The 25952-nt window shown below is 38.6% G+C and overlaps 3 protein-coding genes across 3 annotated transcripts; 2 read left to right on the plus strand and 1 right to left on the minus strand.

The window, feature by feature from the left end:
- Positions 1–1192: 1192 nt before the first annotated feature.
- Positions 1193–5710, minus strand: LOC306846195 (uncharacterized protein). Its single transcript, XM_079379350.1, has 2 exons — positions 5281–5710; positions 1193–2727 (listed from the first exon to the last, which is right to left on the minus strand). The coding sequence occupies exons 1-2, from the start codon at positions 5366–5368 to the stop codon at positions 1547–1549; spliced, it is 1269 nt and encodes a 422-aa protein (XP_079235476.1). The 5' UTR covers positions 5369–5710; the 3' UTR covers positions 1193–1546.
- A 32-nt stretch (positions 5711–5742) lies between these two features.
- On the plus strand, positions 5743–8721 carry LOC306846209 (uncharacterized protein). Its single transcript, XM_079379376.1, has 2 exons — positions 5743–6243; positions 7397–8721. Exons 1-2 carry the CDS (start codon positions 6171–6173, stop codon positions 8242–8244), a joined length of 921 nt encoding a protein of 306 aa, XP_079235502.1. The 5' UTR covers positions 5743–6170; the 3' UTR covers positions 8245–8721.
- Positions 8722–13024: 4303 nt separating this feature from the next.
- mep1bb (meprin A subunit beta b) lies at positions 13025–24290 on the plus strand (the record flags this gene model as incomplete). The annotated part of the gene is made up of 14 exons (XM_079379957.1): positions 13025–13105; positions 13343–13361; positions 13473–13520; positions 13609–13652; positions 13760–13838; positions 14070–14187; positions 14306–14484; positions 14863–15081; positions 15274–15432; positions 15714–15929; positions 16802–17269; positions 19064–19243; positions 20095–20311; positions 22293–24290. 14 exons carry the CDS (start codon positions 13025–13027, stop codon positions 22510–22512), a joined length of 2247 nt encoding a protein of 748 aa, XP_079236083.1. The 3' UTR covers positions 22513–24290.
- Between the last annotated feature and the right edge of the window lie 1662 nt (positions 24291–25952).

The raw sequence follows: 25952 nt of genomic DNA on the forward strand, positions 1-25952 counted from the left end.
CCTCCGTGTATGTGTTTATTTTCAGGGAATTGCACAAAAGCCTGGAACAACTGTCAAGAAATTAGAGAAGATATCCTGTTGAAAAATAAATAAACCACAATGCATACAATTTGTTTGGTTTTGAATGCAGATCGGTATTGTATTGATGATGACGGGCTGTAGAATACTTCTGAGACAAAGTAAAGATTGTTGTATTCCTCATTTGGATAAAAACATCTGCTGAATTTACAAAAGTGCTCTAGTAAAAGTACTCACATACATCATTTGGTTCATCAGTGTTTTCTAAAGGACAAACCTGTTAAAGCCACAAAAAAACTCCCACAAAATGGAGGAAAGGATGAATTTGGCTGGATGTGAATCTTTCTTAAGGTGTCTGAAAGTACATATATACACAATTTCACATGACTTTTTCACACGTTAACAAACTATACTGTAAGCATTTGAAATCTTTTCATGATTTTTGCAAATAAAAACAAAGTAGGAATATAGAAATGACCTAATTTCCTCCACAAACACATAACAGCTGTCGACTGGTCTAGTTTTTTAAATGATCTCATTGAAAGTCTTTTCAGTTTCCCATGGATCTGAAGAGTTATGATGAACTCATTTTATGTAAGATAAAATAAATAAAGACACAGACTGGCATTGTTTGACAAATGCTACCATGTGCAAAAAAACAAACAAAAAACATTATATATATTTTTCAGAATATTACTATTTTATAATACAAAAGCATCCCTAGAATTTTTGTAGCATTCACAGAATCCCACACACTTTGTGCTTCCTTAATATTCCTGTGTTTAATTTTCCAAAATTGCTCTTTTGGAGGACATACTGTCCCATATTTGGAGTTTAAGGTAAATCTCCTCACCAGAGTTGGGAAAAGTTGCTTTTAAAAGTAATGCATTACAATATTGCATTACTCCCTGGAGAAGTCACTAATTACGTTAATTACTTGTTATGTAAAGTAATGCATTACGTTACTTTTGCGTTACTTTTCAAATCTGGGCTGGGCTGGGTTGGCTTGCTTGTTTTTAATATAAAAAGATCTATTTTTGATAAATGTAAAAGCCCTTTCACACCAAAAAGTGTAATGAATAAGCCTCAGGCGGAAGGAAAGTAAATTCACATCTGTGCTGCAGAATGCAGGAGAAGAAAGTTCAACACTCTTCAGCAATAAAAAAAAAGAAATGAAGCACAAATGGTAGTTTATCAAGAGTATTTTTTGCTTATTAGTATGATTGAATTTGATAATCGAATGCAAGCGCACAAATCCATGCTCACATTTAGTCTAGAACTAACCATGTACGAGCACACAATGAATGCCTCCCAATTTTTCTCAACATGGGTACAAGAGAGCTTTCAGTGAATAAATGTGAAAACAAAGTAACTGGTGTTACTTACTTGAAAAAGGAACTCAGTTATTTTCTTGTTAATTAAAAAGTAACACATTACTAGTTACTTGAAAAAAGTAATCTGATTATGTAACTTGCGTTAATTATTATTATTATTATTACTTGTAATGCATTACCCCCAACACTGCTCCTCACTGTCTCAGCTTTGGACAAGCCTTTTTTAAATGCTTCCCTAGATTCCCATATCGACTGAAAGTCTTCCCGCATGAAGGACAGAGGTACGGTTTCTCTCCGGTGTGAACTCTCTCGTGAATTTTTAGTGCTCCTGACTGAGTAAAGCTCTTCTCACAGTGTGAACACTTGTAGGGTTTTTCTCCAGTGTGGATCCGTTCATGCACTTTCAGTTCACCGGCTCTAGTGAAAGTACTTCCACAGTCCAAACACACGTAGGGTTTCTCTCCCATATGAGTTTTCTGATGGTCTTTAAACCCATTGAGCCACAGAAAGCTCTTCCCGCAGAATGAACACACGTACCGCCGCTCGTCTTCGTGAATCCTCATGTGCGTCTTCAAATGCACGGCCAAGAAAAACTTCTTGTCGCAGCGCTGACAGTGAAAGGGTCTTTCTCCGGTGTGAGAGAGCAGGTGAGTTTTGAGATTGCAGGCCTCTGAAAACCTCCTGCCGCATTCAGGACACTGGTGTAACTTCTCTCCAGAATGCACTTTCATGTGTCTTTTTAAGCTCCGCTGATGTGTGAAACTCTTCCCGCACAGCATGCATGTGAAAAGCTTCTCTCCGGAGTGGATTTTCACGTGTTCCTTCAGACCTTCCTTCTGCGTGAAGCTCTTTCTGCACTGAGGGCAGGAGAAAGGCTTCTCTCCGGAGTGGATTCTCAAGTGTCTCTTCAGATCTCCCGAACTGGTGAAACTCTTTCCGCACTTGGAGCACGGAAACGGTTTCTCTCCGGTGTGAATTCTTATGTGCCTCTTAAGGTCTTCTTGTCGTGCAAAACTCCATCCGCACTGAGGACAGGTGAAAGGCTTTTCTCCGGAGTGGATCTTGAAGTGATCCTTAAGGCTTCCTTTGCAGGTGAAGCTCTTGGCGCACTGAGGACAGGTGTATGGTCTCTCACCTGTGTGGATGATCGAGTGGATCTTCAGGTGTCCTTTACGAGTGAAACTCTTTCCACACTGAGAGCAGGTGAACAGGTTTTTGGCTTCTGTTCTTTGAGATGTTTCTTGCAATTGATTATTATCCTTCTGTGAACGACCACAAGACTGTTTTGCATTTATGAACTGATGAAGTTCCTCATGCTGATCTTTCTGCTCCACTTCATTCAGCTCTTGATGTTCCTCTTTCACTTCTATCAGGCCTAGAACATGTTAAATTGTCCAGATCAATTCAAGAATGACAAAGTGAAATGTAAACTAAAAATGCTATCTGATCCGGTGTATATATAGCTGCTATAGCTGGTTATTATCATTTAGATGCATCACAGCTAACAAAAATGCATTCTAAGAATGTTCCCAGTGAGTTATGAAAAAGTTATAATGAATGTTTTCTAAACATTCAAAACATCTTGTTCTAAAAAAAATAATCATCTTATTTATTTACAAATATTAAAGGGATAGTTCACCTAAAAATGAAAAGTCTGTCATCATTTACTCACTGTGCACTTCAGAACTTGTATGAGTTTTTTTCCTCTGCTAAACACAAAAGAACGTTGATAACCAAACAGCTGGCGGTGGTCACTGATGTCCATGGTATGCAAAGACTACTATGGAAGTCAGGGACTACCATCAACTGTTAAGTTAGCAACATTCTTCAAAATATCTTCTCTTGTTTTCAACAGCTGAAAGAAATTCATACAAGTTTGGAACGACGTGGGAGAATAAATGATGACAATTTTCATTTTTGGGTGAATTATCGCTTTATGGGAACGTTACATTTGAATGTTCTCTTGATGTTCTGAAACAAGTAGTAACATTTAAAAAACATTAGACGAACATCCGACGTAAACGTTTTTAAAAAGTTCCACAAACCGTGTATAAAAATGCTTTTGTGCTAACATATTTAAACATTATTAAAGACCAGATAACAATAGGTTACTGTTCATAACCCCAGTTCTCTGAAACACTGAGTGGAGAGATCCACCCATGGGAAGGGCATCCGTGCCTGACCTCTGCAGAAGCATCCAATTGCACCCAGTCTGGCTTTACAGACAGGAGCGCGTTCCCAGTGTCAGGTAAAGGGCCGCCCATTAACCGAGTCCATAAAGCCCCTGCATGCACTACCTTTCCTCAGTGAGTATATTCGCTTCTCGTGCAGCAAGCGGGGCAAACTTGGTGGATCTCTCCACTCGATGTTTCAGAGAACCGGGGTTACGAACAGTAACATTGTTCTCTTTCATCATCTCGTGGTCGAGATCAACCCATGGGAGATATGGACAGCTCCCCGGTTGCCCAGTACACTCACAGCGAGGCCCTGTAAGCCAGAGGATGGTCAGCTGCTTGACACGTCACGAAGTAACAGACCCCAAACAAAGTGAGCATGCAATACCAGCCATAAAATCATGAGGTGGTAACATCCATACAAACCTGACAACACTGGAAGCATATATTTATTTATGAATATATAATATGTTGTCAGGGCCAGGGGAGGGTACAAATGACCTGCTTAATGACATGAATAAGCCAGGCTGGAGCCTACGCCTAAGACAGAGTGAGCTACGGGGGTGTGGGTAACAGCAAGCCAGTAGTATCTGACAAATGTATGTGGAGAGACCCAGCTTGCAGTGGCACAAATGTTTTGCAAGGAAACCCCTTTAAATAGAGCCCAGGAGGCCGTCATGCCCCTAGTGGAATGTGCTTTTAGGCCCTTAGGAAGCCGCACCAAAGACTATAGAATACCCAAGACATGTCACTCATATAGTTTTGAATGGGGAATAATGCAACGCTTAATATGGCCGCTCAATCGCAGGAAGCGCCGCCTTCTGAATGAAAGACTTTGAGACTTTGGCCGCACTCCCTTAGATTCATATGCCAGAGAGATGGCTTCCACGAGCCAATGAGAGAGGTGTTGCTTAGAAATGGGATTCCCCGTGTTCAGGGGGTCTCAAGAAGTGAAGAGCTGATCACTGCTCCTGAAAGGGCTGGTCCCTGCACAACAGGACATAAAGCATTTAGCCTCTGATCCTCCGCAGAGGAGAATGGAGGAGGGTGAAAAGCTGAGAGCTCAAGCACCTCACAAGTGAATGATGGGAAGCATTTAGGCACAAAGGCTGGGTTAGGCTTGAGAAAAACCTTATCTCCACTAAGAGAATTTAGTGCACGAGGGATGAACAGAGAGCAAATCACTGACATGTGTGGCTGATGCCAAGGCCAGGAGAAGAGCTGTCTTGAAAGAAAAAAAGTATTTATTTTCCACTTATAGTACACTTGAACCATCTTTCATACACTAGTACACTAACATGTACTACAAGTGGTGACTAAATACATTTTTTAAATACAGAGATAGTATGTTAAAAGTGGATTTTAGTTCATATTCATGACGTCCCAAAATAGCCCAGTTGAGTACAATCAGATGATCTTAAGTTTATCTGAAGAAGTGCTCTTGTTTTTCCCCAGACTTGGTGCAATCGGATGCTTCTGCAGAGGTCAGGTACGGTTCCCATTGGTGGATCTCGAACATGAGCTGACGAAAGAGAACTTTGAACAAACATTCTCTTAATGTTACTGGAAGAATGTTTGCTCGTAACATTTAGAGAACCTTTTGAAAACGTTCTCTGTTAGTTGAGATTCTGTATATCATTTTTTACTAAAACACCGTTTAATGTCACAGCTCCAGTGATTTTCTAAGGTCTAAGTGTGTGAGAATTTGTTCACTGTCAGCAGTCATTATTGTAGAATAGAAAGTAATCACCAACCTCCTCTCTGCTGCTCTTCCTCTTCCTCTTCCTCTCTGTGTGTTTCTGCATCACTCATGTCTTCACTCTCCTCTTTAACAAACTCCATCTTCACAATAATGCCATGAAGCTGGCTTTTTCCTGCCTGTTTGGAAGTCACGTCTGAGGTTATGGGGATATTTGAACGCTATGAAGCAGCAATGCAAAATAAACCCTGTTCCTGATGCTTTACTGTCATAAACGATGCAGCATTTGACAAAAAAGCATTAGTGTATCATATTATGGCGATGATAATATATACGGTACGCTGAGTGATTTCAGTAAAATTGCAATGCATTTGAAGCACATTTGTGAATTACAGGAAACGACTTTATAATGTTTTGTAACTATTTATACACCTTAAACCGCAAACACGAGCCTCCCTTCAGCAGCAGTCCGAGCGCGTGACGTCACACGCCGCGCCCAGCGAAGCAGAATAAAAGTCTTTATCAAGTAATTCAAAATATGTGTCAGAGGGCTATTTACTGGCATATGTTTAAACTTTTAAATGCTTCCAATAATATGCTGATCTACCAGTGTTATAAGAGCAGGGGCTACTCCGTCAATACAAGGTTTTTCCTCCTTCTTTCATCATGCAGTAGGTGGCGATGTTGGTTTGTAAACCGCTGTAAATGATAAAGAAGAAGAAGCATCAGAAGAAGCATCTGTAAACTGATAAAGGACTCCGTGTTAAAGATATTGTTTTACGATGTGATTGTGTAAAAGTTCTGGATTACCTAACGCTACATGTGCTTTCAGCTGGATGTGTATGAACTGAGATTCAGGCCAATAAACAGAAGATATATGTGCATCTGTGTAAACGTGGCAAAGCTAAGTTAAGTGTGTTTTCCAAACAAGACTTTACTGTAGAGATGGAGTTTATTAAAGAGGAGAGTGATGCAGAAACATGCCGAGAGACAGAGGAAGAAACTGAGCAACAGAGAGGTTAGTGATGATTAATAATTCTTCATTAATGACTGTTAATTAAATTAGAGTTTGTTTAGAAAGTCATGCTAGCAGAGAAGACTGGAGAGGTGTCTCTAACTTTAATTTAATACAGAAATACTGAACTCATGTCATGATCCCCGCTGGTGTCTAATCAGAAATGAAGTCGTTTTAACACAGAAAGCATTCATCAGTCTTGTTTTTAACACTCATTTCATCAAGTACTCTCATTGAAAATGAGTTAAAAGAATTACATTTTAATTACAATTAGCAAAATACTGAACTAAAACAAAATATAGTTAACCCTCATAACACATTTGGGACTGTTTTGAACTACAAGGATTCTGAAAAATTCATTTTATTTTTTATATATATATTTTTTTGTAAGGAATCCCTCAAAATACCTATTTATTATTATTATAATATTTTTTTTTTTAAGGACATTTTACAATATTTATTTAAGAGATAGTTACACATTTCACATTCTGGTCATTTTGAGTCGTATTATAGTTATATTGGCATCAAAAGACTTTATCAAAATATATTTAGCATTTTCGTCATATCCCACACACTTTTGTTGATAAACATGAATATGAACCACCTCCACATGAAAAACTGATCACTTTTTCATCTGAGAGTTAGTTAAATGCAAGTAAAATGAATTTCTTTTGTTTGAAAACTTTTCAGAAGAATATTGATGCTGTTTTGTTAGAAATAGATATGCAGTTTTCATAAATTTGGACTGTTTTTGAACAGTCATGAGTTATAAAGATTTATTTATTTTTTTTACATTTAACTAAAAGCTCTAAGTAAATTACTTCAATTAAAAGAGATATTTCTTGATTCACATACAAGTTTTGTCATTTGTCATCCATTAATATAACTTCAAAATATAGCCGAAGTGTCTCTTTCTACCTCAAAGTGAGTTATTGTTCTGCAAATCCTTATATTTATTCACAAATACTCATAACTTCTACTGGTTGTCATGTATGATAGTGGTTTATAGTGCTGTCAAACGATTAATCACATACTAAATAAAGCTTTTGTTTATTGCTAATAATATGAGGAAAGATAAAGCACTGATTATGGTTTTGAAGACCGTTTGGTTTCACTTTGTGAACTGATGTTTAACCGTTTGCTGTGTTTGTTTTAGAGCTGACAGAAGAGAAAGAAGAAAGTCGAGAGCATGATCTGCAGAAGAAACATCAGGAGGGGGTAATAAATGCAGGAAAGAAATCTCTCAGTCGCTCAGAAACCAAAAAGAAACCCTCGCAAGAAGCCGGTAATTCCTTCGTCTGCCCCGAGTGCAGCAAGAGTTTCACACATAAAGGACACTTCAACGAACACATCAAGATCCACTCCGGAGTCAAGCCCTTCAGCTGCCCTCACTGTCAGAAGAGCTTCACCTGTAAAGGACACCTGAAGCGCCACGTTCGCATCCACACCGGCGAGCGTCCGTACGCTTGCAATCAGTGCGGGAAGAGCTTCAAGTGTGCCACCAACCTCAAAGACCACCAGCGCTCGCACTCGGGAGAACGGGCCTTCGCCTGCCAGCAGTGCGGGAAGAACTTCATCCTGGCGTCCAACCTGAAGGCGCACCTGAAGATCCACACTAATGAGAAGCCCTACGTGTGCGCCGTCTGCGGGAAGGGCTTTCTGCGGCTGGGCTGCTTCAACGATCATCAGAAGATCCACACGGGCGAGCGAGCACACATGTGCTTCGAGTGCGGGGACACCTTCACCAGATCCAGCGCTCTGAAGCAGCACCAGAAGATCCACAGCGGAGAGAAGCCCTACACCTGCTCGCACTGCGGGAAGGGCTTCACTCACTCGGGAGCGCTGAGGAGGCACGAGCGTGTTCACACCGGAGAGAGACCGTACCTCTGCAGCGCCTGCGGGAGGAGATTCACTCAGTCCAGCGACCTGCAGAACCACAGAAAGAAGCCCTGTCCCATGCTGCCTCGCTCCGAGCAGAGCCCAGCTCAAACACCTTCTGTGTGAAGACTAGATGCAGTCTGATAGGGACGTAACCATATCAAAATCTCACAATGTGATATTTAAAATGTCCCTATTATTCATTTTTTAAATGATCTTCCATGCAGTGTGTAACACAGCTCTAAGTGAATGAAAACATCCTGCAAAGTTTTAAATCTGAAAGTGCTCCGTGTATAAAGTTATATAAAGAGTCGACTCTGAATCATTGAAACGAGTCGTTTTTAAAACGAATCAACATTGATGTCAACATGAAACATTAGCATATTTCCCACCCACTTGTTGGTCTTTGGTCTGAATGAAAATGCTAATTCATTCTGTGCCACTAGGTGCCGAGCGGTAAAAGCTCACAAACACTGCTTTAAATGAAATTAACCAATCGCCACAGATTAGTGTCAAAGGAGGGGTTTGGAAAAATGAATCGTTGAACGAATCATTTGGGAGTTGTTGAGCAAGTAAGGTAAAAATAAATGCATGTTATAAGACAATGAAAGTGTTTTTTTTTATCCTTGTATGCATGTCAACCTGTTGTTGGGGACTCCTAAAACCCAAATATGAACCTTTCATTACCCATAACCGCTGCAGTCCACGACATCCAGGGGGCATGGTTGGATCCACATCTAGGGGGTGGAGATGGGAAGGTTTAGGTATAGGCAGGTGGGAGGAGTTGGATCTGGATCCAACAACGCCCCCTGGATCTTGTAGGCTGCAGCCAGACACTTCTCATAATAGGGGCACTTTAACTCTTTCCCCGCCAAACACAGAATTTTCCAGGTTTCCGTGTTTTCACTGTGATAGGCTAGGGGACGCTATTATACTGACTCTAGAATCACTCGATCATAAACACAGACCAGGAAGATGCAGAAACCAGCAATCTCATATGTAAGCATTCGCATATGAAAAATAATGCGATCATCAACACTAACTGCATATAAATGAAAACTGTCTAATGTTACAGAGTGAAATGTGGATCCAGAAAGTGTTAAAGGCCTGTGAAGCTTTGGGATACTAATGGAAGGCATACTGCATCTTTGCTTTGATAATATTACTGAATATGATCCAGATGTAGTATTTGATAAGAATGTGATTTTCTCAGCTTTTTCATCCAATACTGAAACAAATGATGTCATCATAAGCAGTCATTGAATGATTCACTCAAGAGATTTGTTCAAAAACCCTTATTCATCCAGAAACAAAGCATGCAAAGTCTTTATGAGTGAGTCATTGAATTATTCAATCAAACCCATTCAAAAAAATAATAATTATTCCACTACTTAGACATTTTTTGAATAGACTGCAGCAATAAACATTTGATCAGAACCTCAAGTAAATGTCATTTAGTTTCTCTTTCCAGAATTGTGGGAGAATCGTGATCTGTATTTTAAACAAAAGCATTGTGATTCTCCAGCAGTCTGTTGTTTCTCGTGTTGTCCTCTGGCGTGTGGAGAACTGACTCCACCGAATCAATCAGGATCCCTACAGTCTGCTGGAACACCATAGAACTATTCTTGTGGTTGTTCTGGAGTATGTGGTCAGGAGAGCCAGTCGTGTGCTGTATCTGATCATCACACACACATGCAGCACAGTGTGGAGATTACATGCGTTTCCAGAAATAAAAAGCTACACCAGTCTTCTGCTGCATGTGACTTATTTAACACGCTTACAACAGGTTTACCTCAGTTTGCATCAAAACAAATATAAAGGTACCTCAATTCTGTGTGAAATAAAACTTTATTTTAGGAACTGCTATGCAGGGCTGTTTTCCATTCATTTGTAAATGCTCTCACTGATTTGACATGATCCTGTATTGTTGAGTTATTGAAGGCTAGGTTATTATCACAGATTTATCAACACAGCAACACGTCTGAAATATCAACCTGTTTAACGTAAACAATCAGAATATCTAATATATACATTTATAAAAATCTTGCACATTAACATTAAACAATGTAACACAAATGACATTAAATTAATTAGTATATTAACTAAAAGGTTCATTATTATTGGGAATTATGTTTTATCAAAAAAGAAGAGAAAAGCAGTTGTTTCCATTCAAGATGGCTTGAGAGATTTGCACTCTAATCGCTATTTTGTCTTGAAGCAATTGCTGTTAAAAGAATATATATATATATATGCAAAAAAATAAAAATAATTAAATCACAGTTAATTTTATAGATCTCAACACTGAGACATTGAGAAATGTTTCTATGACTAATCCTTAGAAATCAGAAAGATAGTCTTGATATTTAAAAATCAATATGATAAACAATATTGTCAAACAATCTTTATCTATTTATTTATTTATTAGGACTGAATTAGAAGAACAAGCATTAAAGCTGCAGCATTGCGAGAGCTTAGAGTAGATGGTTTATTTTTACATTTTGGATTTATTTTTTGTTATTTGCTATTGAATTGATGTATTTAAAAAAGATGATAATGTGAATTCATATCCCGTCTGGTACAGTGTCTCAAGTCTCGTGTGTCACATCTGTGTGTGGTGTCAGTGTTTAAAGCGGTCAGGACACTGGTTAGACATTAGCTGCTCTTTGGGCTGTTATGGGGTGATATTTGCCTGCACAATAATGCAGTATAGTTTAATTCTAAACTTTGAATTGTATTTAATTAAAGATGAACTGAATAAATGTGGTTTTCTGATGCCAGTGTTGTAAGAACAAATATCACAGTTGCAGCATGCTTGGTCCATGAGAAGAGCAGGTTCATCTGGCGGATGAGGAAAGATCTCTGTGCTCCATTTCATTTCATGAATTTATTTTTCATTTATTAGTTATTTCCTCCTAATTTTGTAACACTTGTAACGTTTGTGATTGTATTTTTCAGGCTGAATCGGTTCTCTTTGGTGTTTTGTAATGGACCAAGTTTGAAGTGTCTTGGCTCTGGTTTTGTCTCATCTCTAATTATTATGGATTTATTATCACGTCTGTGGTGCTGTAAGATGACTCTTTTCTCCCGTGAGTCTCTGTCTCATATGTTATCTCACAGCTGATGAGTTCAGATGAGTCTTTGTATCTGTACCAGCCCTCCCTGGTTATAAAGTGTTTTACAGCACTCTTCTGTTCTTTTCACACAGTGTTTATATATTGAGATATATTATATATTAGGATTTTTTGGTAACATTTTAGTATAGGGACCAATTCTCACTATTAACTATTGCTTATTAGCATGCCTATTATTAACATATTGGCTAATATGCACATATTCTGCATCCCTAACTCTACCCAATACCTTCTCTCTCTCACACACACACACACACACACACACACACAGAGAGAGAGAGAGAGATATGCAGTTTTTATGCATATTGATGTGATCTTTCTCTCTGTGGTTTATCTTATCTTATCTTATTGTGCAATGCTCAGAGTAAATGCCGATCTCATCTCCTGCGGTGTATAGGAAATCTGGCCCCATTTCTTTGCCGTCAGTATTTAATAGTTTTATCTGAACAGCTGAACATAAGAACTTTGCTGCTACTAACAGAATGCAGTGGCAGTGATTTTTGCCTTTTTTCTGTAAGGTGTTCAGGGTAATAAGTTCCTCCTGAAAGCGCTCTGGTCTCCTGAAGTGAGTTAGGAATAGAAACGCTCACTTTCAAATGGACTTTGCTGATAGACTGCCAGTGCAGTAACCAATTACAATTAATCCGATTACGTTATCAGATTCCAAAAAATAGATTATATATTTAAAATTATAAACAGTTTACAGTTACGTTTTTATAGATTACATATTATTTACAAAATGGCATTAAATGATTGATATTGATTTGCCCTAATTCTGATTTTTCCTTTCTAAAAACTCCTACTGCTTCTACAGTCTTCTAGTTTCATGCATGGACCTGCACACACACAGCCGCTCGTCAGGTGACTGTAATTACACAGAACACAGAGAGGCCACACAATTACCACTTTATGGTTTAATTCATCATTAGTTTTTCATCACCTCATAAACTCCATGCAGTTCTTTAACGAACTCCAGGTTGTGAAACCCTGATGTGAAATGTTGTTTAATGCACTTCATGATGTTGGTAACAAAGAATAGAATATATTTTCTCACATGTAAGGTCAAAAGTAACCAAAAAGCAGTCAGTATGCATTACATTACATCAGATTACATTATAATCTACAACTTCCATCATGTAATTTGTAAACTGTGAAGGACAATAATTAGTAAGTAATCCACCAGCACTGTTGACTGGTAAAAGAGCACGTACAAATACAAAGCCTTTTCCCCGTGTGCCCTTAGTTATGCTTGATAGGAAAGTCACTTTCTAAATAAATGGTCCGACAGCAGTAAATGTGCACAATTTCCTATACAAGCATTTATCAAACTTGCTCTTGTAGGATCTGGATGAACAACAAATCTATCTACACACAGCCTAATGCATATATATTATAAATATTATAAAATTAGCACACAGACATTTTTTTGAAGGATAGGCTCCACAGCTGCATCTGGGCTCTTCCCTCAAGTTTCTTCCTTGTCAGAAAAAACAAATGTAGTTTTTTTTCCTCGTGTTTCTAATACATTTCTCCCCATTAAAAGCTCCTGTTAATTGTTGTGAGTGTTCTGAGGAACTTGTTTTGTTTTGCTCATAACTGTATAATCAGACTCGATTCTGAACCTGCTCTGTCAATCATTGATCTGCTGTCTCTCCTATCAGCTCCATCATGCCAGCTTTGCACTTTCGGTCGTTTTATGCATCTTTTACAGCGTTGTTGAGCTGATTTCAGATGAATCCTCCTCTGTCAGGTGTTCTGTGCTCTATAGCTCAAGCATGGACCCCGGGGCCGCGGCACACATGCTTATGTTTCTCATGCATTTCTTATTTCTCTTCAGCTCTCAAGGCAGATGTGAGGTGAGTGTGACTCTTTTACTAAATTATATCATGGATATTTCAGTTTCTGTGCTGCACCACAGCAGTTTTTCTTTTTTAGTCCAGTAACTCATCTGTTTTTTGTTGTTCTGGAGTATTAATATGAAGTTGTTCTGGAGTATTAATATGAAGTTGTTCTGGAGTATTAACATGAAGTACTGACTGTAAAGTGAAAGGTCTTGTTTGTATGACAATCTCTCGTCGTATTTTGTCTATCAGGAAACGCAGCGGGTGATTGGTAAGGGTGCTTTCTCTCTCTTCTTTGCTGCAAAAGTATTTAAATGTATACAAAAATGAGCTGTAAAATTGTGTAAAAGCTGAGACTGACTGCATTAGCACTGATTTTCAGAATATAATGTCGATGGCGGTAAAGAGGACCTGTTTGATATCAATGAAGGTGAGAGGTCATCACACCGGCTCTATACGTGCTTGTATGAAGGTTATTGTGATTTATCATGCCATGTCTGATTTCTTCATGTTTTCAGAGGCTGGTATTGATCTTTTTGAGGGAGATATTGTATATGATGAGGTAAGAGGTGATATTTTATTGATACCAATCAAATCCATTTGTTTATGTGTGGTTTGCTTTTATTATAGAGCATAACTGCTGTATGTGAGTAAATGTTTCTGTCACAGAATTTAGGGAGAAATTCTATAATTGGTGATGAGTACAGATGGCCAAAAGTGATTCCGTATTACCTTGAGGATGATTTGGGTGAGTATCTTCTCTCAGAAACTATATAAATACAAAAAGTCACTTATGCTCACTGCGAAGGCTGTATTTGATCAAAAATACAGTGTATTGTAATATTCTTTAATAATTTAACTTTACTGTTTGAATATTTCAAAATGTAATATATTTTTTTGTAATTCCACACCTTATGTTGTGAGTCAAAGGCTATGCTAGACTAATTAACCCCTGAAATAACACATTCTCTATGGGCAGATATTAATGCGAAAGGCGTGATCCTGAAGGCCTTTGAACAGTATCGACTGAAGTCATGCATCGACTACAAACCATGGAGTGGAGAAGAAAACTACATCTCTGTATTTAAAGGCAACGGGTGAGCTGCTACATACATGTTTATATACAATGATTTTGTGCTGAACAATGGTTTGTTGCAATCAAATATGTTAAAACACTTCATGATCTATGATCTATATATATTTGTGTGTGACTAGCTGCTTTTCGTCCATCGGGAACCGGCGTGTTGGCAAACAGCGGCTGTCCATCGGCAGTGGATGTGATCGGATAGCAACCATCGAGCATGAGTTTCTCCATGCGTTAGGCTTCTGGCACGAGCAGTCACGCTCCGACCGCGACGACTACGTCTCCATCATCTGGGACCGCATTACTGAAGGTCTGTTTGATACACGAACAAAGACCTGAGAAACAGCACAGCCTCTGAAATCCAGCTCTGCAGTTTGATTTCAACATTGTATTCTGGCTTACATCACATTTAGATGTTTTCATAGTTAACACACTTGCTAAAGTACCCATCCACTTTATAAAGAAATATATCAGTGCATCAGTGTCTCAGCAATGGATGCTCTGCAGTGAATGGGTGCCGTCAGAATGAGAGTCCAAACAGCTGATAAAAACATCACAATAATCCACAATAAAAACGTCTTAATGTTGGATTTGTTTCATCTTTTGTCTTCTCCAGATGTTAACTGATGGACTGGAGTGGTGTGGATTATTGTGATGGTTTTATGACACGTTCACGTTCATTTCACAGGAAAGGAGCATAATTTCAACAAATACAACGACAGCACTTCCAGCGCCCTGAACGTTCCCTATGACTACGGATCCATGATGCATTACAGCAAGAAAGCCTTCCAGAACGGCTCGGAGCCCACCATCGTCACCAGGATCCCGGCCTTCAGCGACATGATCGGCCAGCGCATGGAGTTCAGCGACAGTGACCTGCTCAAGCTCAACCGACTCTACAACTGCTGTAACGCTTACACAAACACACTTTCCTACTTAAAGTGCATTGTTTAGTTTGTCATGGTCATGAACTTGATGTACCTCTTGATGTCCAATTCAGCAAGGGACATTCTTAACGATAACCATTCAACAATGGCCAAGTGTAAATTTATCGCACATCAGAACATGTATGAATGTTTAAAGTGTGGTTATTTTACAGCCAGCTCCTCCACATTTCTGGACTCCTGTGACTTTGAATTGGAGAGCATCTGTGGAATGATCCAAAGTCGTGAAAATGACGTTAATGCGACCTGGAAGCGCGTTTCTACAGCCGCAGGTGGACCAGACACAGACTACACCAACATGGGACGCTGCGACGGCAAGTCTTTAAAACAGTTTAAAAAGTTCAATCAATTCTTTATAATGGAAATGTTCCTGTCATAATTAACTCACACTAATGTTGAGAGAAACACTATTGTGGTGTCAAATCTAATATGACACATATTCACTTGCCACACGAGAACTATGACGTTTCATGTGGCTTATGATATATGTTATTTTATACTGTTATGGTGCATTTTTAGTCCCTTTTTTTGGAGCTCAGCAGCATTTGTCCTTCACTTTAGTTGTAAGGAAAATAATTATCTGTCCTGTTTTCAGGAAAGGGTTACTTCATGCACTTCAGCACTGCGAGCGGGCCGGAGGGGAACAGGGCTCTGCTGGAGAGCAGGGTTCTCTACCCCAGACGGGGATTCCAGTGCCTGCAGTTCTTTCTCTACAGCAGCGGCCACATTAACGACCAGCTCAGGATCTGGACGAGAGAGTACGACACAGAAAACCCCAACGGGACCCTGCGGCTCATTCAGCAAGCTGAAGGTACGGAGGTCCCCAGTAAAATAAAGTGTACTTGAATGCACTAAAAAATACCTCAATACAAGCAAGTACGTAGAGTATGTAGTACATTCTTATTTTTTGTGCTAAATAAAATTGTAAAAGTTATACACTATAAATACAGTAATTAAAAGTATATTTCTTCTTCAGTAGTACTGCATTTGCAAAAGTATATTAAATACCACTGATATTTAAATTTATTTTTAGTGCATTGAAATAAAGTACACTACCGCAAAAATATACAGATGACTTTTATTACTGTATTTCTTAAAAGTGTGCTTTTAATTATTTAAAAATGTGTTCAATGTTAGTACACTTTTATATAGTTATTCTAAGTTTAAATTAAATTGATAAAGTAATAGTTATAAGTACATTTTCCCAACTGTGCTACTAAAGTAGACTTAATATAAATACAGTACTCAGCACTAACTGACTGATTTTAAGTGTAGTCAAATAAAGAACCAGAAGTGTTTTATAATTGCATTGCTTAAAAGAGTTATGATCACTTTACATACAATATTAGTGGATTTTTATTTATACTATCACTAAGTTCTATTTGGATTTATCATGCAAAATACAGTAGAAATGTCTTACTTAAGAAGTACTAAAGAATAATTTTTAGTTTATTAAGTACAAAATTAGTGCGTGAAAATAGAGCATTTAAGTACATTATGGAAGTGTACTGAAATACAGTGTATTTTACTGCTCTTTTTTCACCTGGGTTCATCTAGAGAGTGTTTGAGGGTCATGTCTCCAGTATTTGGATTAAAGAGTATCAGACTTTCTCTAAAAGGTGACTATTATAAGACAGCTTCTGTGCATAAATCATACATTAACGAGCACTCTTTATTGAAAAGCTCCTCCTGGTGGCGAGTGGCAGCTCCATCACGTCAGTCTGAACGTCTCCAGAAAGTTTCGAGTGGTTTTTGAGGGAATCAAAGGCAGCGGGAACGCTGGCGGACTCTCGCTGGACGACATCAACCTCTCAGAGACCCACTGTCCTGAACATGTGTGGAGGATCAAGGACTTCAGGAGTGTCCTGGAGAACACGCCGCCGGACGCCGCTATCTACAGCCCACGCTTCACCTCTACAGACGGCTACAGCTTCCAGATGGGCCTGTATCCTAACGGATCAGCTGGATACACGGGAGAGCTGGGAGCATACGCTCACCTGATATCCGGATCTGGAGCGGTGGAGGACGGTCTGGTCTGGCCCGCGCGCTGGAAGCAGATGACCATGATGCTGATGGACCAGAACGCAGACATTCGCAGACGCATGAACAACCAGAGGAGCGTCACAACTGACCCCACCATGACTGTGGAAGGTGAGGCTTGCGACCCCCATCCTGTTTTGTTGGGTTTCTGAAATATTTATATGCAAAAGATTTATCCTTTGCAAGAGGAATCCAGTGTTTCCCATTAATAAACTTTAGTTGCTCCCACAGTTTCGTAATGAACCAGAAATATATCTCTAAAGTTGTGCTTCGCGCCATTGCTTTAGCAAAGCATCTGGAAAAGTAGAAACTGTGATATGGCTTGTCGAATTGCTAATATTTTATGTAAATAATTATATGTGACTTTAGCTGGCAAAATGAGTGTGAGTGCGCACAAGCTAATTTTAAGCTACAGGTTTTCACAAAAATGAGTTCATTAGGTCCTCGTCTAGCGATCCCAATGCTCCAAATAATAATTAAACATCTAAAATGATCTTTATTTGTATGTTTTCTGAGAGGAGTACATTTTCTCTGCTTGCATTCTTGTGCTGTTGCTGACTGATATATGAATCACAAACATAACGACACTTCCAGCAGTGCGTGATCCTGATAAATATACACACAGACTGTATACATAGAATTACAGTATTTCAATTGGCTAGTCACGAAGACATAATCTGTTATGTCTTAAGTGAACATTTGGGGAACTGCTGGGGAAAACATCTGATGTGAAACATGATTTTAGATCCGTGCAGAACAGTAGGACTTACTATACAGGTCCTTTTCAAAAAATTAGCATATTGTGATAAAGTTAATTATTTTCTGTAATGTACTGATAAACATTAGACTTTCATATATTTTAGATTCATTACAACACAACTGAAGTAGTTCAAGCCTTTTATTGTTTTAATATTGATGATTTTGGCATACAGCTCATGAAAACCCAAAATTCCTATCTCAAAAAATTAGCATATCATGAAAAGGTTCTCTAAACGAGCTATTAACCTAATCATCTGAATCAACTAATTAACTCTAAACACCTGCAAAAGATTCCTGAGGCTTTTAAAAACTCCCAGCCTGGTTCATTACTCAAAACCGCAATCATGGGTAAGACTGCCGACCTGACTGCTGTCCAGAAGGCCATCATTGACACCCTCAAGCAAGAGGGTAAGACACAGAAAGACATTTCTGAACGAATAGGCTGTTCCCAGAGTGCTGTATCAAGGCACCTCAGTGGGAAGTCTGTGGGAAGGAAAAAGTGTGGCAGAAAACGCAGCACAACGAGAAGAGGTGACCGGACCCTGAGGAAGATTGTGGAGAAGGACCGATTCCAGACCTTGGGGGACCTGCGGAAGCAGTGGACTGAGTCTGGAGTAGAAACATTTTTTAACATTCAGATTAATACAGTACATTGTGCCCTATTTTATTTTATCCTATTTTATACAGATTTTTTTTTTTTAGAGTGTGGATTTGTAATGGGAAGCATTTGTAAGCCTGTTATCACATAAACTTAACGGTCCACCTGCAGTTTCCTACCAAAATAAAAGCTTGAGAGTTTAAGACTTGCAAGTGAAGAACAAGAAAGTAAGACAGTATTGCAATTTTACTGCTAGTTTAGCTCTTACAAGTGAATAAAATAAAGTAAAGTAAAATAATGACTATACTTATCATGAAATCATTATTTTCCCATTCATTTTAAGTGCAGTTGTTTTGCAGTAGTAACATATTAGTGTTGTATAATAATAATAATAATAATAATAATAACAGTAATAATATGATAATATATCATCATCAAATTGCTTTAGTTCAGTAACTAAACTAAGAAGAGGTTTGAGTCCAATTTGACAATTTCACCTCCAGCAGTCTCCCAGAATCCTGTGGATGTGTTGTTCACTCTCTCATCAGGGACTGAAGATCTCTTCTGGGATGATCCACGTAAAGTAGGAGTGAAGGTAACAGAAGAGGATGGGACAGAGTATTTCCGTGGTCCTGGTGCAGGAACGCCGGTTTTCCTCACGCAGGCCAGAGCGCTGAGCCGAGACTTCATCAAGGGTGGAGACGCCATCTTCCTGCTCACGATGGAGGGTGAGAAACACACGGCCGTCCACACCGGCTCATTCACTGATGATGAAAACGAAAACTCATTTACTCATATTTCATTGATTGTATTTCTTCAGAGCAACTGAAAAGCAGATCTTGAGCAGAATGTTCACGCTGCTCTGTTTCATACACTGAAAGTAGACTGTCAAGAGCCAAAAAGTCTTTAACCTGTTTAATCCCAATTTTTTTCAGACATGAACATATCCAGATGATGTGTCATTAGTAAACCTTTGAAATAATCAATAATTATTTTTTTTAAATGTTTTTGGAAAATTGCGATTGTGACTGGTGGGATCATGTGTGTACTGAATTAACATATTTCTGCATTTATATAACATTCATATATATATATATATATATATATATATATATATAATAATTTTCACTAACAACTGCAATTGGATTTATATGTATACCTGAGTTCACTGTTATCCCAGCGGTCACTATTGTGACCATCAACATGTTTGCTCATGAATTCACATATATTCAGTTTTGTTGAGTGTTGTAATAGAATGTTAATATGAGACACCTTAAATATATGACAAAGATTTTTGGTACTTATTATCTTTAAGCTAACATCATCATCTCATGGTGCAAACAGGAATTAAACTGCTCTGGTCATGTGACAATTTGCACTAACCATGTGACACTGCACATATTTAACTGAGACCCTTTATTTGTCCATATTTGCAGGAAATGCACTAAATGCACTAAAACATCAGTCAGTAAGGTTTTTAGAGCTTTATAAATGAAAACCTTCTTTGCGGTCACTATTGTGATGGGTGGGATTAATGGGTTAATCTGGCACTGCTGACGTTCTGTCTGTGTTCCTGCAGATATCTCTCATCTATCTGTGTCACAGCCCTTGCCTTCCACAACCATGACTCCACCAAACTCACCTTCCCCTGGAACACCAGCCCCAGCCCCAGACAACAGCACAACTCCTGCCTCCTCCAGCTCCTCCAGCGCTGCTCCTCCTGAGCCGTGTGTGTCCGTGCGCTGTGAGAACGACGGAGTGTGTGTGCTGGACGATGAAGGACAGGCCGTATGCAGGTCAAACATCACACACCAAATCATGTTGATTTTCTGCAAAAGGTTTTCCTGATATTCTTGTACAGACTGTAAGCCATAAATCAAACCAGCTCCGAAACTAATAAACAAGAAAGGTCAATAGTGTGAGTAAAAAGACATGAATATACTTAATGAGACAAACTACACAACCATGAAGTGATGAAATTGCAATAAGTAATATTTTTTTCATTCATTGCTTTTACAAAGAATTTAATTTTAACATTAACCAAACAAAAAACATCAATTTACTTAATGAGACAAACTCAATTTACAATTAAAACAATTAGAATTTATTTACTTTAATGTAAGGCAGGGTTATTACATTTAACTAAAACTGAAACTAACATTAAAAACCACTAAATATTTTAACTGCTTGAAATAAAATAATTGGTAACAGTTAAATATTAAAAATATTTCAGTTAGTTGCCAGGGCAGCATTTCTCATTTTCATTCATTTTTTACAAGAATTAAGATCTAAAAAGGTCTTAAATCAGAGCAGAATGTCTTCATAAAGTGGTGGCATTAAATGTAGCATTCACTGCAAAACATGAATATCTTCCTCAGTACAAATATATAAACATCCTTAAATCATGACAAATTTACTGAGACTGAAAATGGAATAAATTAAGCCTTGTTTTCTGAGCAACTGAAGAGAGTTTATGCTTAAAACAAGTCAGTGGGAAATGAAAACATGTTTTCTCTGAATTAAGCTGATCTGTCTGAGCTCATTGGCAGATATTTGTTCTTGTTTTAATCATAAACTCACTTTTAGTTTGATCATTTTTTTAATAAACAAGACTTCTTATCTTCTGTCATGTTGCTTCTCATGTAAATGTATCTTGATTTATGAATGCACTGGAAAACAAGATAAAATACTGAGGAAGAACAGCAATCAGAAGGTACAGTAAAAGTTATTTCCATATTCCACTGTCTGAAAGCACAGATATTTAATCCTAAAGCTACTTTTTTGTCAAATTAATTATGAAGTATCCGTTGGAAGTTCAACACTTCAAAGTTCGAAAATACAAGACATTTACATTTTGAGACCATATCAATGTTTTGTGCTCCATTCAATCAATGATTTTAACTTTCTTTATTTAGTCTTAAACTTACCTTCATAAACCCTGCTACCCAGGTTAAAATAAGTGCTCTTACATAATGAACTTAAAGTGCTCCATTTTTGCGCACTAATTTTGTACTTAATATACTAAAAATGACTCTTTAGTACTTCTTAATATAATCTTAATATCATCTAAGTGTACTCAACTGCTATTTTGGGACACCATGAATATGAACTAAAATGTGCTTTCAACATACTATCTCTGTATTTAAAAAATTTATTAAAGAGATAGTATATTAAAAACACATTTTACTTCATATTCACGAGTTCTCCCTTACATCTAATCTGATAACAAATAGTAAGCATATTTTGGCGTGCTGTCCTGGGGAGGGCTCCGAGCCCAGAATATGACCCGAACCCAGAGAACTCCTTCTATCCCTAATATGGGATCAAATAGATCAGGGGTGAGGAGTTGGGGTGGAGGAGGGATGCCGGAAAACTGTCATTGGACAGAGGTAGACAGGCTGCATATTTATACGCATTGTGCTCGTTAGGGTAGTTAACTAAACGAGTTGATTATCTGATCGTGCTCCTCCCGAACCTTGTTAATAAAACATCATTTCATGGTGTCCCAAAATAGTACCATTGAGTACACTTAGATGTTTTTAAGATCATTTTAAGAAGAACTAAAGAATCATTTTAGTACATCAAGTACAAAATTAGTGCACAAAAATAGAGCACTTCAAGTACATTAGTGTACTGAAATAAAGTGTATTTTACTGCACATTTTTTCACCTGGGTTAATTACCTGACATTGTATGATCTGGATAAATGAGGAAGAGTTTAGTGTTCTTCAGTAACAGGTGTTGTTTTCTGGTCTTGTGTGTGTGTGTGTGCGTGCAGGTGTGCGGTGGGACAGGACTGGTGGTATTACGGCGACAGGTGTCAGTTTAAGAGCTCTACTCAGAGCAGTGTTCTGACGGCGGTGCTGGCGTCTGTCGGTGTGTTTGTGATCATGCTGATGGTGACAGTGGTCAGTGTGCTCTGTGTGAAGAAAAAGCAGAGGAAAGTGCAGCTCGAAGAGCAAGGAATCACCATGAAGAACATGATCTCGTTTGCATGAAGATCTGAACATTTCTCTAATGTACATGACTCATTAAATACAAACAATGCTTTGATCTAATTGATACTTTGATGTAATTAGTTCAGTGGCCCCAAAAAAACATCTACGTCCAGTTGCATAAAACGCATAGACTAGTCTCAAAAATGTTCTCGATTTAATTTAGCCCATTTCGACTAACCGGCAAAATACCGGAAGTGGTGCATTTCACGGATGAGAATCCATGAAACACTTTATTAGATGGTTTTCCAAGGCAGCATGATGTATTAAACCCATTTAAAAATCATAATTAAGCATAATGTTAACGCTTCGATTTAATTAAATAAATATATGCCATGCAGGTTTAATATATACAGGTTTTATTTGCATGCGTGTATGTTACGTGCGCGCGTCTCAGAGCGTTCACAGTAAATAAATGCTGCTCCGTACAAACTGTTATCATTTACACGTGTGGAGCGTCTCAGACTCCATCTCTTCATGTTGTTGTGTTGTTTGGGTTTATTATAACCTTCATCTGGGAACACAACGTGCTCCATTTCATCAGATTTTAAAGTAAATCATTTATAAACCTACGCAAATACATCAATGTCTTTATCAGTATGCTAACTGTTCATCGCGATTTCAAAATAAAAGCTCAAACCCTCACTCTGAGTTTACACGTTTTGATGTTCACATATTCAAGAAATTACAGTGGCTATAGCATTTCTGTCATAAATAAATGGCCAAATCATAAAGATTTCGTGAACATTTGAATTAAATGTTGTATGTTCAACATTAAACAAGAACTGCGTCACAAATGATGCACTATACACTACCCTGATAGCACACATACATCTCGGAGACGTCTATTTGACGTCTGCATTTACAGCTGCAAGATGCTTTTTTTTTTCTGCAAAACGTCTATAGGATGTTTACTTTTATGTCAAATAGACGTCTATTAGATGTCTTTAAGATGTTTATACTATATACTCAACCATGCATTGTATGAATTTTATAAGGTTATTTTGGCATTAATAATCAGAGCCTGATAGCCCCTCCCCCTTTGCGACATAATTAACGCTGCAACAGTTGAGTGCATGAAGTGTCCAACATCCCACACTTCATTTTTTTCAGTTATTTACGTGCATTCGGGTATTTAAAGTGCACTCAAAGACTATAGAAATACAAAGATGGTTCAGTCCTATACTTATGAATGGGAGAAACTCAATATGGCGGGATAGTCCCGCCTTCTAAATGAAAGAGTCAATCGCTGATTGGTAAAGTCATTGCATCACTGCAGTGGCTAATAGAAGCTCCGGTTACCATAGAAACCTGAGGCTAGACTGAAAAATAAGCTTTTCAAATGCTATTTGAACATAAGAAATAACATTGATGGGGCAGTTCATTTAAGATGTTGTTGCCGATTTGAAATATATTATTTATTTACGAGTTCAGTGAGCAGTTTTTGAGATTTCAGCATTCCCCCATTCGTTTAGAGAGGACTTGGCCTTGTTTAAGCTGCCCGGAGGTGTTGCAAATATGGCCGCCGCATGAACAGACTTAATTGAAAGAGACTTTGGTGCACTACTCACACTATTTATACTGTAAAATGTCATAGAATAGTGCATAAGTACGCAATTTGGGACACACATATAGATTAGATCGCACAGTAAAGTGTAAAGCAATCGTCAGGCTGTCGGTGCCTCTGCAGGCCTTTGTTATAATGTGCAATGTACATTAGCTCTATTGTTTATAACACATTATGTATTTGAACAGTTTTGTTCAATAAAAACCATATGATTACTTGCTTTTGACACTTTATTTGAACTAGTTATTATTGCCTCATTGCTATGATACATGTATTTGAAGTAAGTTTAAAGTCTATTTTTATTACCACAAAAATGTATTATAATTATACGGCCCTATGAAATCTGTTTTATTTTTTTGTCCAAATTCTGTTTTTTTATATTTTTCTATACACTGTTTTAATAGTTAAATAAACATTTAACTATTAAAATAAACATCTCTCGCGGTGATACCCAGTTGCTGGTGGAGCTGCTTCATCAGGCGGGAAGTGAAGTTCGTACCTTGGTCGGTTAGAATCTCCTCTGGGATGCCTACCCTGGAGAACAGCTGGATGAGAGCATGGATGAATATCGGCGTAGTGATGGTGCGGAGTGGGAAGGCTTCCGGGTACCTTGTCACGTAGTCACAGACGACTAAGATGTATCGGTGTCCCACACTGCTCTTCTCAAGTGGTCCCACTATGTCCATGGAGATGCGTCGGAAGGGGGTGGAATAGCGGATGTAGTGGTGCTCTGCCCCGCTGACGCACAGTACTGGTCTTTTGGCGTGTGGAACATGTAGTGCAGTATGTTTGGACATCAGTGTGCATGATTGGCCAATAGAATTGTGAACTAATGCATGTGTATGTTTTGTGTTGGGCCAGATGGCCTGCCTATGGAATTGTATGTGCCAGATGTAACACTAGGGGGCGACAAGACGGGAACAATTAAACGTAAAATATCACCGCACATACAACACATCATTTTGCAAAACTTACTGTTCATTGCCGACATTAGGATCACTTGTACAACCAACAACGGTTTCAAGGTCTCATCTTTCCATTGCAGTTCACTAATGTTTTCTGGGACCTGCCAGCCATTAACCTCAAGACCCTCCATGAAAGGTTTAGGGACTGGAGTACCCATGTACTTTGAGGTGCCGCTGGCGGCGTGTCTTTCTCGGGCCTTTAGTCCCGCCCTGCAGCAGACTATTGTCAAAGTCTGACAGACTGATAAGCTCTTCTTGCACTACACATATATCTGCACAGTTTTGTTTTATTTAACTGGTTTGCACTCTATCTGGATTGTCCACTACTGCTACATTTAGCATGTACACCTGCCCGGGGATACCTCTTTACATCCTCATGTACATATTGTACTGCCATTGTAGAAGCATAGTTGACGTTAGAGACATGACAATACTTAATAAGAGACAATGAACTACCAGTGTCCAGCAAAGTTTTCAGAGAATGTCCGTTAACAGCAATGTCCAAAACCATTTGACTAGTTTGTCCCAAGTCAGTGACATTGTATTCTTCTCTAGGGCATAACAAAATCCAATCAATTTAGACTTCCTTACCGGGCACACTGAAGCCTTGTGCCCTGGCTGCTGACATGAAAAACAAATTAGTCATTGACCTGTTGTAAATTTAAGCCCTTGTGTACTTGTTGTAATCTCTTGGGGTTGGTGGCTCAGTTCAGACCCATGACCACTAGCATGTTGGGTGTAGCGTGCTTTACCTTTAGGAGGTTGAGAACGAGGAACAGTTCTGTGAGCGTTCATGTACTGCTGGGCCAACTTAGCGGCTTCCAGTCCTGATGTTGGCTCGTTCTCCTTAACCCAGGTTCGGCTGTCGAAAGGGAGCACTCGAAGTAACTGTTCCAAGATCACGAGTTCTC

This window comes from Barbus barbus (assembly GCF_936440315.1).
Source record: "Barbus barbus genome assembly, chromosome: 26".
Taxonomy (NCBI): Eukaryota; Metazoa; Chordata; class Actinopteri; order Cypriniformes; family Cyprinidae; genus Barbus; species Barbus barbus.